The sequence below is a fragment of the Dysidea avara genome, chromosome 2 (assembly GCF_963678975.1).
Source record: "Dysidea avara chromosome 2, odDysAvar1.4, whole genome shotgun sequence".
Classification (NCBI taxonomy): Eukaryota; Metazoa; Porifera; class Demospongiae; order Dictyoceratida; family Dysideidae; genus Dysidea; species Dysidea avara.
Genome location: NC_089273.1, coordinates 36,412,869 through 36,425,145, shown reverse-complemented (window position 1 = coordinate 36,425,145; position 12,277 = coordinate 36,412,869). Strand labels below are relative to the sequence as shown.

Sequence of the window (12,277 nt, the reverse complement as noted above, 5' to 3'; positions counted from 1 at the left end):
TCACTATCATTTTATCTCTTATCTGCTTGTCAGCAAGTATATCTTACAGGATTTCAGCATTTGTAAGTAGGGGAATTATCCATGTCATATGTTTTCTTTTACTGTTGTCATATACTTCTGTTGCCACAACATCATTGCTACTATTGAGATCACTGACATTTCATAATGTAGGTAAGGTTTACACTTACCTGTCACCTGACATAGAGTATTTTCATGGACGTCATCTACCATATGTTATTGCAGCTATTTTATGTACACTAGTTATTGTGGTAGGTCTACCACTTCTTCTTCTACTTGAGCCATTCCTGAATCACAGGATAAATTTTACCAGGATAAAGCCATTGTTGGATCAGTTTCAAGGATGTTATATGGACAAGTATCGTAGTTTTGCAGCTTATTACATGTCATGTCGACTGGTGATTATTCTAATAGTCATTTCCAATTCATCTAATGATAATACCACCCAGTATCTGTTGATTACTGTAAATGCTGTAATGTCCTTAATACATATGACGATTAGACCATATACCAGCAACTTGCTTAACATGTTTGATGGGATGATTTTACAGTTGATGATTGTGGTTTCTATGCTTCCACTTGTTGAAAATTTTGAGCAAGATTTGTTGTTATCATTTATTTTTATCACAATTTTATTTCCATTAGGAGCTTTTCTGATGATGGAAATATACCTTTATAAAGGGACTATCAAAAAAGTTACCAGAACCTGTATACCACCTAAACCAGACACTACTATTGACAACAATGAGATACCAATGAGAGACTTTGTTGATAGTGTTATTGATGATAGCTGCAGGAGCAATGCTTACATATGCGAAATGTAAGTAATGCTGCTGATCTATGTATACAGCTGGTATGCAGATAATTAATTTGTGACTGTTTTTAACCTGGCACAGACTATGCCAAAGTCATTGCTCAATACAGCAATATATCTGCATTCTGGAGCTCGTAATAAAACCAATTTGAAGTTTAATATTATTTTTGGTAACTGCAGTGTGATTAGCATAAATCCTCATGGGTTATGAATTGTGACCAGGCTTTTGAAAACAGGGTACAGTAGGTGGCACAAAATGTATCTCAACAAATTAAAGTGAACATGCCTTGGTGTGGGTGTAGAATTTAGACCTGCAGTACCACACTAAATCTAACATGCTTTAAGAATAAAACTAGCATAAACTAACTTGAAACCTGTCTGTGGTTTATCATAATCTTCATAAACTGAAAGTGACATGCTTGCTGTTGGCTTAAAATAGGAGCAAGCCAATATTGTATAATCCACAAAATCAATGATGTCATACTAAAATGTGTAAATGAGTATGGTAGGTTTAGGATTATGACATCCATTCAGACATGAGTCGACAGAGAAAAATCAGTCCATCCCTCTTACCCAACTTCATAGCTTGTATAGTATTACTATGAGCATTCATAAATGTACATGGTATGAGTAACTGTCTACTTATCCCACTGTGAGCTGAGACCTCAGAAACATTTAGTAACTCAAGGATGGAAGTACACAAGTTCTTGATTTGACCCTTTTGTAGTATTGCTTGATCTGTCACCTATGATGTATGTATACTACTGTACTTAATTGCATTATTTATACAAGACCTGCTATTCATATGAATGCAATGTTTATTTAGCTTGGTGAAGGTTTATTACACCATTCCTGCCCAATGATTTCATTAGTTGCCGTTTCCACCAAGTAATTTGTGTATACATACATACTTGCATGAGTGTTCATTTGTTAAGCGTCTTGCGTATACTACATGGTTTTGTTAAATGTGTGTATAAATGTATTTCTAGGAGTGGTTATTGTATAAGTGTTCTTGAGAAATTACTAATCTAATCCAAAATAGCCAAGCTGTAAAAAAAGTGTGCAGCCCTCAAAAAGGCTATGGTGAAAAAAGATGTGAAATCCAAGGTGGCGGCCAAGAAATGGCTGTGATAGTAGGTTAATGGTAAAAATTTTAATAACGACAATTCAGGTGAATTTTAGCTTGGCTGTTTTGGATTAGATTTCATTTATTTTTGTATTTGTATACCCCAAAGCCAGCCTATGGCTGCTTTGGGGCTTTTTTAACCTATCTTATTTTCATTACCACAGGAAGAAGAAAAGATAAAGCAGATGTACTTTAAATATTTCATCAGTAAATGTACAAATTATAAATATAATACATAATATTGATTACAGAAATCTCCATGGCAGTTTCTTTGTAATTGAACACTCTACAAGGGTGACTTATTCTAGATGCTCTCTCTACAGGGTGAATTGTTTGTAGCTGAACGATCTACAAGGTAATTTCTTCTAGCTGATCTTTCTACAGTGTGATTTGTTTGTAGCTGAAGTCTGTACAGGTGATTTGTTTGCAGCTGAGCTATTTACAGAATAGTTTCTTTGTAGCTGAACTCTCTACATGGCAACTTCATCTAAGTAATCTTTCTACAGGGCAATTTGTTTGTGGCTAAATTTTCTACAGGGTGATTTCTTTGCAGCTGAACTCTCTACATGGTGGTTTCTTTGTAGCTTAACTCTCTACAAGGTAATTTCTCTAGCTGATCTATCTACAGGGAGATTTGTTTGTAGCTGAACTATCTACAAGGTAACTTCTTCTAGCTGATCTCTCTACAGGGTGATTTGTTCGTAGCTGAATTATGTACAGGTGATTTGTTTGCAGCTGAGCTCTTTTCAAAATGGTTTCTTTGTAGCTGAACTCTCTACAAGGTAACTTCTTCTAACTGATCTTTCTACAGGATGATTTGTTTGTAGCTGAACTATCTACAAGGTAATTTATTCTAGTTGATCTCTCTACAGGGTGATTTGTTTGTAGCTGAATTCTGTACAGGTGGTTTGTTTGTAGCTGGGCTCTTTACAGAATGGTTTCTTTGTAGCTGAACTCTCTACAAGGTAACTTTTCTAGCTGATGTCTCTACAAGGTCACTAGTTTGTAGCTGAACTCTCTACATGGTGGTTTCTTTGTAACTGAACTTTCTACAAGGTGACTTCTTCTAGCTGATCTTTCTACAGGGTGATTTGTTTGTAGCTGAACTCTCTACAAGGTAACTTCTTCTAGCTGATCTCTCTACAGGGAGATTTGTTTGTAGCTGAACTCTCTACATGATGGTTTCTTTGTAGCTGAACTCTCTGCAAGGTAACTTCTTCTATTGATCTCTCTACAGGGCGATTTGTTTGTAGCTGAACTTTCTACATGGTGGTTTCTTTGTAGCTGAACTCTACAAGGTGATTTCTTCTAGCTTAACTATCTCTTTCCATAGTTGCATGAACTCCCTACAAGGTAACTTCTTCTAGCTGATCTCTCTACAGGGTAAATTGTTTGTAGCTGATCTCTCTACAGGGTGAATCGTTTGTAGCTGATCTCTATATAAGTTACTTGTTTCTAGCCGATCTCTTGAATTCTCTTCAGGGTGACTGCTCTATTAGGATGACTGCTCTATTAGAGTATCTCGATCTCGCACTTGCTGCACCAAGTTGGATTTCGTGTTATAACTCCGTGGCTTTAAGTCTGATTCTTCTTCACCATTGATGAGCCTTTCTAAGATGATTACTCCATCTGTACAGTGATTTTCAAAGCTTTACCCCAAGCGGTTTTTCTGGTAGGCGAGGCAAGTAGTCGTTGTTTGTTTTTTTTATTAGCTAATCTCGATTGCGTAGTTGTTACACACTGTTTATTTTGTCGTTGTATCTTCCTGGTTTTTAGCTCAATTTATTTCAAACCACAAAAGGTTTGAGGTTAAATAGTTAACCTATTCACCCACCAATTTTCAGCTTTTCCCATACGCGGTTTACCCTGTAGGCGTGACAACATATTGGTGTTATTTTTCGTGAATAATCGCTCATAACTCTTTGCCTGTTTATCGTATTCCAGCCAAAGTTGGTACCGAGATGCGCCTTTATACTTCCCTTCTGTGTGCCAACTTTCAAGGCAATCGGATATGGCGTTCGCGTTGTATAGCGGTTTTTGTAAGTGTGCAACAAGAGGAAGAAAAATAAGAAGAAAAAAGAAGAAACTAAGCCAATTTTTGAAGTCGCATATCTCGGGAACGCGTGAAGCAATTTCGCTCAAATTTGGAATGTAGAGTACTGATGTTGGAGGGACTGTCCACTGAAAAAATCGTCTTGTTTCGTTAAGGAAGTACAGAGCTACGGAGGTGCGAAAATTGCGTTTTCTTTCTTCCTGTCAATATACTCACGGGTGTTGCGCGCCGGCTTCTTGGGCCGCACGACACACTACCGTGTGTCTTGATAGTTACAAAAACACATTTTTTCAACTTACAGTATATATAAAAGCGTTTCTGAATGTGCATGTATGATAGTAACTAAGTATAAATTGATATTTAATTGTATCATATTAGCTACATACAAACAATTTGCTACTATACTTGTTATTTTATTGTTCACACATTCAGTGAGGATACTGAGGATGATGAAGCTACCCACTATCGTGAATCCTTCATTGAAGTGATGAACGAGATTGAAGACTAATTGATAGATGTAAACATTGACAAATGTGTAGTATGTAGAGTGATACACAAAATTTTTCCCTGTACCCATATTTATGTAGTTTTATGTACATTTGCATTACCCTCTGTAGCTTATGTTGTTATTTTTTATGTTTATTAGGCTTTACAGCAATAACAATTATAATTTTTCAGTGGCTTTCAGTACCTTTTTTTGTGTCTGTGTACTGAAAAACAATAACAATAATAATAATAATAAATAACAAGTTCATAACAATTATGGCTGAATAGTAGTAGGTGCTTGATTTCTTAGAAGTTGTACAATACATGTATATTGCAATTTTGCATAACACATTATTTTGTATATACCCCATTTCAAATGTGTTATTAAATTTGGATTCAACATTGTCCTTGTGCATACTGATGTCCTGCTTTGCTTCATTGATGTGGAGTTGCAGTTGGAGATGATAACAGCTTCTTGAAGATATGGGGTAGTGTAATGAGCTGAATTCAGTTTCTTCATTGTTGAATGTTTTGCATGATGGAATACTTTCATGGTCTCTTTGCAATTCAGAAACTTTGAAATCATTTCTACACTGATGATTTAACTTTTTCTCCAAATGGCCAACAAGTACATCAGCTTTACATTAGCAACTCTCAGTGCATTATGATGCTAAAAATGGTGTTGCAGTTACTGTACTGTTCTCTTCTACAATCATGCAGACATTTACACATACATAAATATGATTGTATAATTAATCTAATCAAAAACAGCCAAGCTGTAAAAACTGAGTGCGGCCCTTGAAAAGGCTATGGTGAAAAAAGATGTGAAATCCAAGGTGGCGGCCAAGAAATGGCTGTGATGGTAGGTTAATGGTAAAAATTTTAATAACGACAATTCAGGTGAATTTGGTACCGCTTGGTCAATTGGCACAAAATTCACCTGAATTGTCGTTATTAAAATTTTTACCATTAACCTACCATCACAGCCATTTCTTGGCCGCCACCTTGGATTTCACATCTTTTTTCACCATAGCCTTTTCAAGGGCCGCACTCTTTTTTTTACAGCTTGGCTGTTTTTGATTAGATTTCACTTCTTTTTGTATTTGTATACCCCAAAGCCGGCCTATGGCCAGCTTTGGGGCTTTTTAACCTATATATTTTTCTTTACCACAGGAAAAAGAAAAAGATGAAGATTTTATAAATACTTTAACTCATTCTGATTTTATTACTAAATGTACAAATTATATATATAATGCATATATCAAGAGTTCATAATATAAAAAGAGAGCATATATTTATTACATGTCAATTAATCTCCACAGGATAATTTGCAGCTGATCTCTCAACTGGGTGACTTGAAATGTAGCTGAACACTCTACAGGGTGATCTGCTTGTACGTAGATGAACTCTTTACAGGATTCTCTCTAATGGGTGACTTGACTCTAGCTGAACTCTCTACAGGGTTATCTGTTTGTAGTTGAATTCTCCACAGGGTGATTTGTTTGCAGCTGAACTCTCTACAAGGTAACTTCTTCTAGCTGATCTGTCTACAGGGTGACTTGTTTCTAGCTGGTCTCTCTACAGGGCGATTTGTTTGTAGCTGAATTCTTTACAGGGTGATGTGTTTGCAGCTGAACTCTCTACATGGTGGTTGTTTTGTAGCTGAACTCTCTGAAAGGTGACTTCTTCTAGCTGAACTCTCTACAGGGTGATCTTTTCATAGCTGAACTCTCTACAGGATGATTTGTTTGCAGCTGAACTCTTTACATGATGATTGCTTTGTAGCTGAACTCTCTACAGGGTGATTTGTTTGTACCTTGTAGAAAGTTCAGCTACAAACAAATCACCTGTAGAGAGTTCAGCTACAAACAAATCACCCTGTAGAGAGATCAGCTAGAAGAAGTCACCTTGTAGAGAGTTCAGCTATAAAGAAACCACCATGTAGAGAATTCAGCTGCAAACAAACACCCTGTAGAGAACTCAGCTACAAACAAATCGTCCTGTAGAAAGATCAGCTAGAAGAAGTTACCTTGTAGTTTTGAAATTTTCATTGCACGACTTAAAGGCTTATGTATTTTACACTGTTAGAGGACTAAAATTATTATAGGATTTTGCTATTGAATTTGTTAATTGACTTAGTCCACATTTGCAATAGAATTTGTTGCTTTTGTAATTCATTGCCTTGGAATTCGGCTTGATTTAAGTACTACTGTATCACATTAGAGTTTGTTACATTTGCAGCAAATTTTGTCATCACTATTAACAAGAGTTCATAATATATACACTGAGGAGAGTATCCTACTCTCATATACCCCTGTAGAAGGGTGCATCGTGAAGTTACGACGTAACGACAAGATGTTGTGTTTTGTGACGTACGAACAGCTGTAAAAGTGCAGAATCATTTAATTTAGTACCGTTCCGCACTAGCAATGCTCAGGATATCCATATTCACGAATGGCCTGGCAAGAAATGCCTACACAATTGTCTAAACCCATGAAGACACACTTGTAGTTCGGTGAGAAACACTGAAAGCTAGAGTTAGTTCGGTTGCTAGCGACATTGTTAGGCATGCGTTCAATCGATACAATGTTAAATTAATGGCATCATTAATTATGCAAAGAGAAATGGAAGAAATTGGAAGCATTTCGTCATAACGGCGTACACGATACACCCTTCTACAGGGGTATATGAGAGTAGGATACTCTCCTCAATATATATATATATATATATATATATATATATATATATATATATATATATATTATGAACTCTTGCTAATAAAATATGAGTACCTAAATGGCTCAACGAAATCTATAGCAGAAGTAACGAATTCTACTGCAATAGTGACAAATAGTATTGCAGTCAATTTGCTAAGGTGACTAAATTTGAAACAAAAACCTTTATACACATGTGTGCATATATCTTTGAGTGATTAGTGCCACGTCTTCTTCATTCTGAATGCTTCTAATGTTTCATCTTGTAATCCTGTCATACATGTGTATACCTGTATATTAGTGTAACATAGAAAATTATCACCTTTGTCTCATACATGGGTGTTGTTGCAAACATTCTGGTGAATACTTTCTCTGTTTAATAAAGTTTATAGCTACGTATAAACCTTTCTCTGCAATAATGGCAATGTCAATCCTTGATTTTGTTTCTATCATTGTACATACATGATACTTTATTCCCTGGAAATCGTAGCATCCTGCATTGTGCCATAGTACAAGGGAACTTGTAGTTAATTGTACTGTATTTATGTACATATTTTCCAATGTAGTGATGTATGTTAGTATTTTTGCCACTATGAACCTTCACTGCTTTATTTTGTGCAATAAGCAAATTCTCAAGTGTTTAACTCTATTGTAACATACCCTTGCTGTATGTGTGGAGGTTCATCTTGGTCCCAACTGATTTATAAAAATGAAGCCATTTTCAGCTGAAGGCTTATATTTTTAAATTTCATAGATACGATACTCATTAGAAACACGGTAGTGTCACAAGTTTTGGCCACACAATACATCAGTACTTTATTGTTGAGAAGGGAACACCAAAACCCAAACCCACAATTCATTGTGACAAGTGACTCTATATAAACTGATAGGTAGTCATTGTGTAGTGATGGATCAGCAACCATAATATCATTGATGTCACCTTTCTTAGCTACTTTCTGTAGAGAAGATATAATGTTTGGACAGTCATAATTGTAAGACTTGAACCACTGTGTACAGTGAAACCTGTGTGTTAAGGACACCTTGGGACTGTCCTGATTATCAAGGTGTCCTGATTTTCTTGTTCTGTTTGTGTGTTAATTGGAACTATGTATCACTAAGTGTCCATACTATGGATATGTCCTCTATTTTGAAAGTACAGGTTCCACATAATGATGATATATTCTGTGTAGTACTTTCAAATTTAATTGCAATTTAAGACTTAATTATTTCACAATGCTAGAACTTACAAGACTAAAATTCTTTTGCTATTGAATTTGCCAGCTTTGCCATTAATTAGACTTCATCCATGTTTGCACTAGAATTTGGCAAGCTTGCAACAGAAGTTGGAGCTATTGTAGTAGAGTTTGTCACGTTTGCAAGAAATTTCATCATTAATAGTCAGTTCATCATCAATAGTCAGTGATTACCTGATTAAACGTGACCGGATCTGCGAAAACTTGACATAATGGTGCAAGCGTAAAGTTTCAGTATTGCAATGTGTAAAACATTTGCGTAAACGAAAAAATTCGTAAACTTTTTAAATGCTATGTTCTTTGTGAAGAAAGGTGTAATGATAAAAACCAGGATATCATCTTATTTGCCTACTCAAGGGCAATTTGAAAATCATTGTTACGTAGCAGTAGAGTAAAGGATACGTGAGTTATGGGTGTTTGTGTACGTCATGGCGAAGTGATCGTATGCAATCGATCTTTCTTCGCTTATTTCGTCTCTGTATGTAGTAAAGAAAGGTAATAGAATGAAAAGGTTACCAGTAATGGACTCCCCTATTCATGGTGAACACAATGGTGCAAGTTGCAACTCTTTACTGCATTGTGTTTGTAAGTTACAGCTGTTTTGTAAATGCCTGTAATTTATTTTCCAAATACTTGGTGTACAAATCGATCTTTTTGTTGTTGTTACTTTGTAGGGCTGTAACTCCAAAATTTGCTGACACTTGCGCTATAGTAGCACGAGGACATATTTTCTAATGTTTGTACATAGGTGTTTTGTCACTGTGAAGTGATATGCACTACTTCATTTTGTGCAACAAGAAAGATCTCTACTCTATTGTATACCCTTGCTGTATGTGTAAAGGTTCATCTTGATTCCAAGTGGTAAACACCAAAGACATTTTCGGTCAAAGACTTAGTTACACAGAGAAAGTGTCACATTGGAGATACGTTTTGGGCCATATTGGTATCATAGTGCTATAGTATTGTGAAGGGAACTTTTAGGTAATTTTCAGGTCATTATTTTGATGATGACAAGACTTTCGTAATCCCTACCATACAAGTGTAATGAAAAATTAGAAATGTTATACATGGGTAGGGATCATAGCAATGAAACAAGGGAGGTCATCTGTACCTGCAGCTATACGACTGTGTCAGTTACATACAGCCAGTCAATAGTGTAGCCATGACTGAAATAGTAGGGGATTAAACGTCCACTACTGTAGCTGGCTAGCTGCAGGTGTAGATGACCTACAGCTACATTCCATTCATTGTCCAAAAAAGAACAGTATAAGAATTGCCATGGCAATCAATCCAATCACTCTAAGGAAATGAAAGAGCCGAAGCGATGAAGCTTTTATATAAGTGCTAGTGAATGGCAGGGACGAACTTAAGTCTATTATGCATACATTGTGCCATAGCCTTACCATAGTTGACATGTTATGTTTGGCTGGAGGCATCAAGCAGGTCAGTCAGTCAGTCAGTCAGGAATGTCGAATATGGTACTTGCACCCAACATTTTATCTGAAAAGCTTTCATATCTAACTTGTTTACATCGCTGCTGTCTAGACTATTAGCCAGACATCAAAATTTTGCCTATTCATCTACCACATTCCAAGTACAGTGTATTATGTATATTGGATAAGGTAAACAAAACCCAATCCCACTATACATTGTGATGAGTGGCTCTATATAATTAATAACTAGGCAGTGTATAGTGATGGATCTGCAACTACATCAACTTGGCCATTCTCTGAAGCTATGTGTAGTGGTTAAGATTTTTGGACAGTCATAATTATATGACTTGAATCACTGTTTACAGTGAAACCTGTGTGTTGTGGACACCTTGGGATAATCCTGATCATCAAGGTGTCCTGATGTTCCATGTGAGTTTATATACATATGTGCAAAGAGATAACTTGGGACTATTACTAAGTGTCCAGATTATGTAACTTAGTTTCCGGTGGATAACGTGGGTAGTTGAATATATTCTGTTAAGTACTTTCAAATTTTAATTGCAATGTACACAATGTTAGATTCTTATATGACTTAGTCCAATAAAATTCATCACTTTTTCAAATACGTCACTTTGGATATTGAATTTGACTAGAATTAGATGCTATTGCTTTACAAGTTCATCACGTTTACAGTAAATTTTTCCATCACTATTCAGTGAGCACCTGGCTAAACAAGAACACTTTGCAAAGCAACTGAAATGAGGGAATGGTTTCTATTACAAAAGCAACAAAAGTCATTTGCAAAGGTGACAGAATTCAACAACAAAAACATAATTGTATGTGCATATAAAAGTGTGTTTTTGAATGAATAGTACCATGTCAGAAATCCTTCTTCATTGTAATGTTTCTTATCATACATGATATCTGCATACCACACATCAAACATCAACACTTATACAACACTCAACACCTAGTGACAGTCCTCTATCATCACTAAAAGTGTTATTTTGTTCAAAGATCATTGCATTTGTGTAGGGATCATAGAAATAAAGGCAAGGAAACAAGGGAGGTCATCTTTGCCTGCAGCTATACTAGTGGACATTTAATTCTTATGTCAGTCACATACAGCCTATACCCTGACTGAAGTAGGGATTAAATGTCCACTAGTATAGAAAGATGACTTCCCTTGTTTCTTTGCTTTTTATTTGTAAAATTTCTACACATTTTTGTAATAACATAAATTCATTGCTGGTGAAGCATGGCTTACCACATCAAAGGAAAGGATGGTGCCATACCCATTAGAACATTGATTGCACTATCCCAACTATCAATTGCTAAAAGGCGAAGTAGTCATGCTGCTTCAGTTTTAGCTATATTGCATCGGGAAAGAACAGTACGAGAAGTGCCTCTGCAATCAATTCATTCACACTAAGTGAATTATATAAAGAGCTGAAGCCATCACTAATCAATACCTACTTGGTAGTGGATGAGACATAACCGAGCCAGAGCGAGTAGGTATAATAGGTCAGCCAGTCAGCTGGTTGGTAGGTGGAAATATCTTTAAATTTTATACAGACTTGTTGGAAGGATTTAGGGTTGCTCTGAATGCATTTATGTACTTGGATACTGTCAAACTGTTATAAAGGGAAAATGAGGCAGGTTTTTTTTATTATGATACTTTTGGACTAGACAGTACAAACCTCCGTAATTGCTGTACTACCGTACTGTATGATGCATATGTAATTGTGTGTGGATTCCATGTATTATGTGACCCACTGAGAGAAAACTGGCCATTTTCGCATAATTCTATTTTGCTATAGAAATGTATTGAAATAAACTGGGTAGAAATATGTGTGCTACATAATTTTTACGCACGTTTCAATCACTTTAGAATGTACTGAAACAAAGTTCAAATGAATACAACCTATACTCCCTAGAATCTCCTGTTTATTGGGATGAGAAAATTTTTGTTTCATGTTTGTACAGCGTACGGTGAGTTATGGGTGCTTATTGCAATGCAGTAGAAATAAAGTTAACCGTTGTCATGTAATTGTTGAAATTGCCTGTTTCTTTGTCCACACAGAGATGTACAGAAATAACACTATACTTTGATTGATGTGCCAGTTCATGGTGAACAAACTGAGCGGAACCCCATCTTCATAGCTTGTTTCAGTCATGAGTTATGATTGATTAAGTATGCACCTGTAAGATACTTGTAGCATTGTTACTGTATAAATCGAGTTTATTCCTGTTCCAACTGTCTAGCGCTGTAACTCCAAGACTATTCATCACAAAAGGCTGAAACTTTGGCTGTCCACTCCTTTGTTACTATAGATAATAGAAAAGCAATAAAATGGAATTTGAGGAACGTGCAAACCAA

At 36.0% G+C, this 12,277-nt stretch overlaps 1 protein-coding gene across 1 annotated transcript; it reads left to right on the top strand.

Annotated features, from left to right (window-relative positions):
* The first annotated feature begins 31 nt into the window (after positions 1-31).
* On the top strand, positions 32-4,649 carry LOC136244656 (uncharacterized). Its single transcript, XM_066036212.1, has 2 exons — positions 32-838; positions 4,444-4,649. The coding sequence occupies exons 1-2, from the start codon at positions 369-371 to the stop codon at positions 4,517-4,519; spliced, it is 546 nt and encodes a 181-aa protein (XP_065892284.1). The 5' UTR covers positions 32-368; the 3' UTR covers positions 4,520-4,649.
* Positions 4,650-12,277: the final 7,628 nt, after the last annotated feature.

Coding starts and splice junctions, on each gene's coding strand:
- LOC136244656 (XM_066036212.1), top strand. CDS start 369: ATGGACAAGTATCGTAGTTTTGCAGCTTATTACATGTCATGTCGACTG. Junction 839..4,443: donor AATGCTTACATATGCGAAAT/GTAAGTAATGCT, acceptor TCACACATTCAG/TGAGGATACTGAGGATGATG.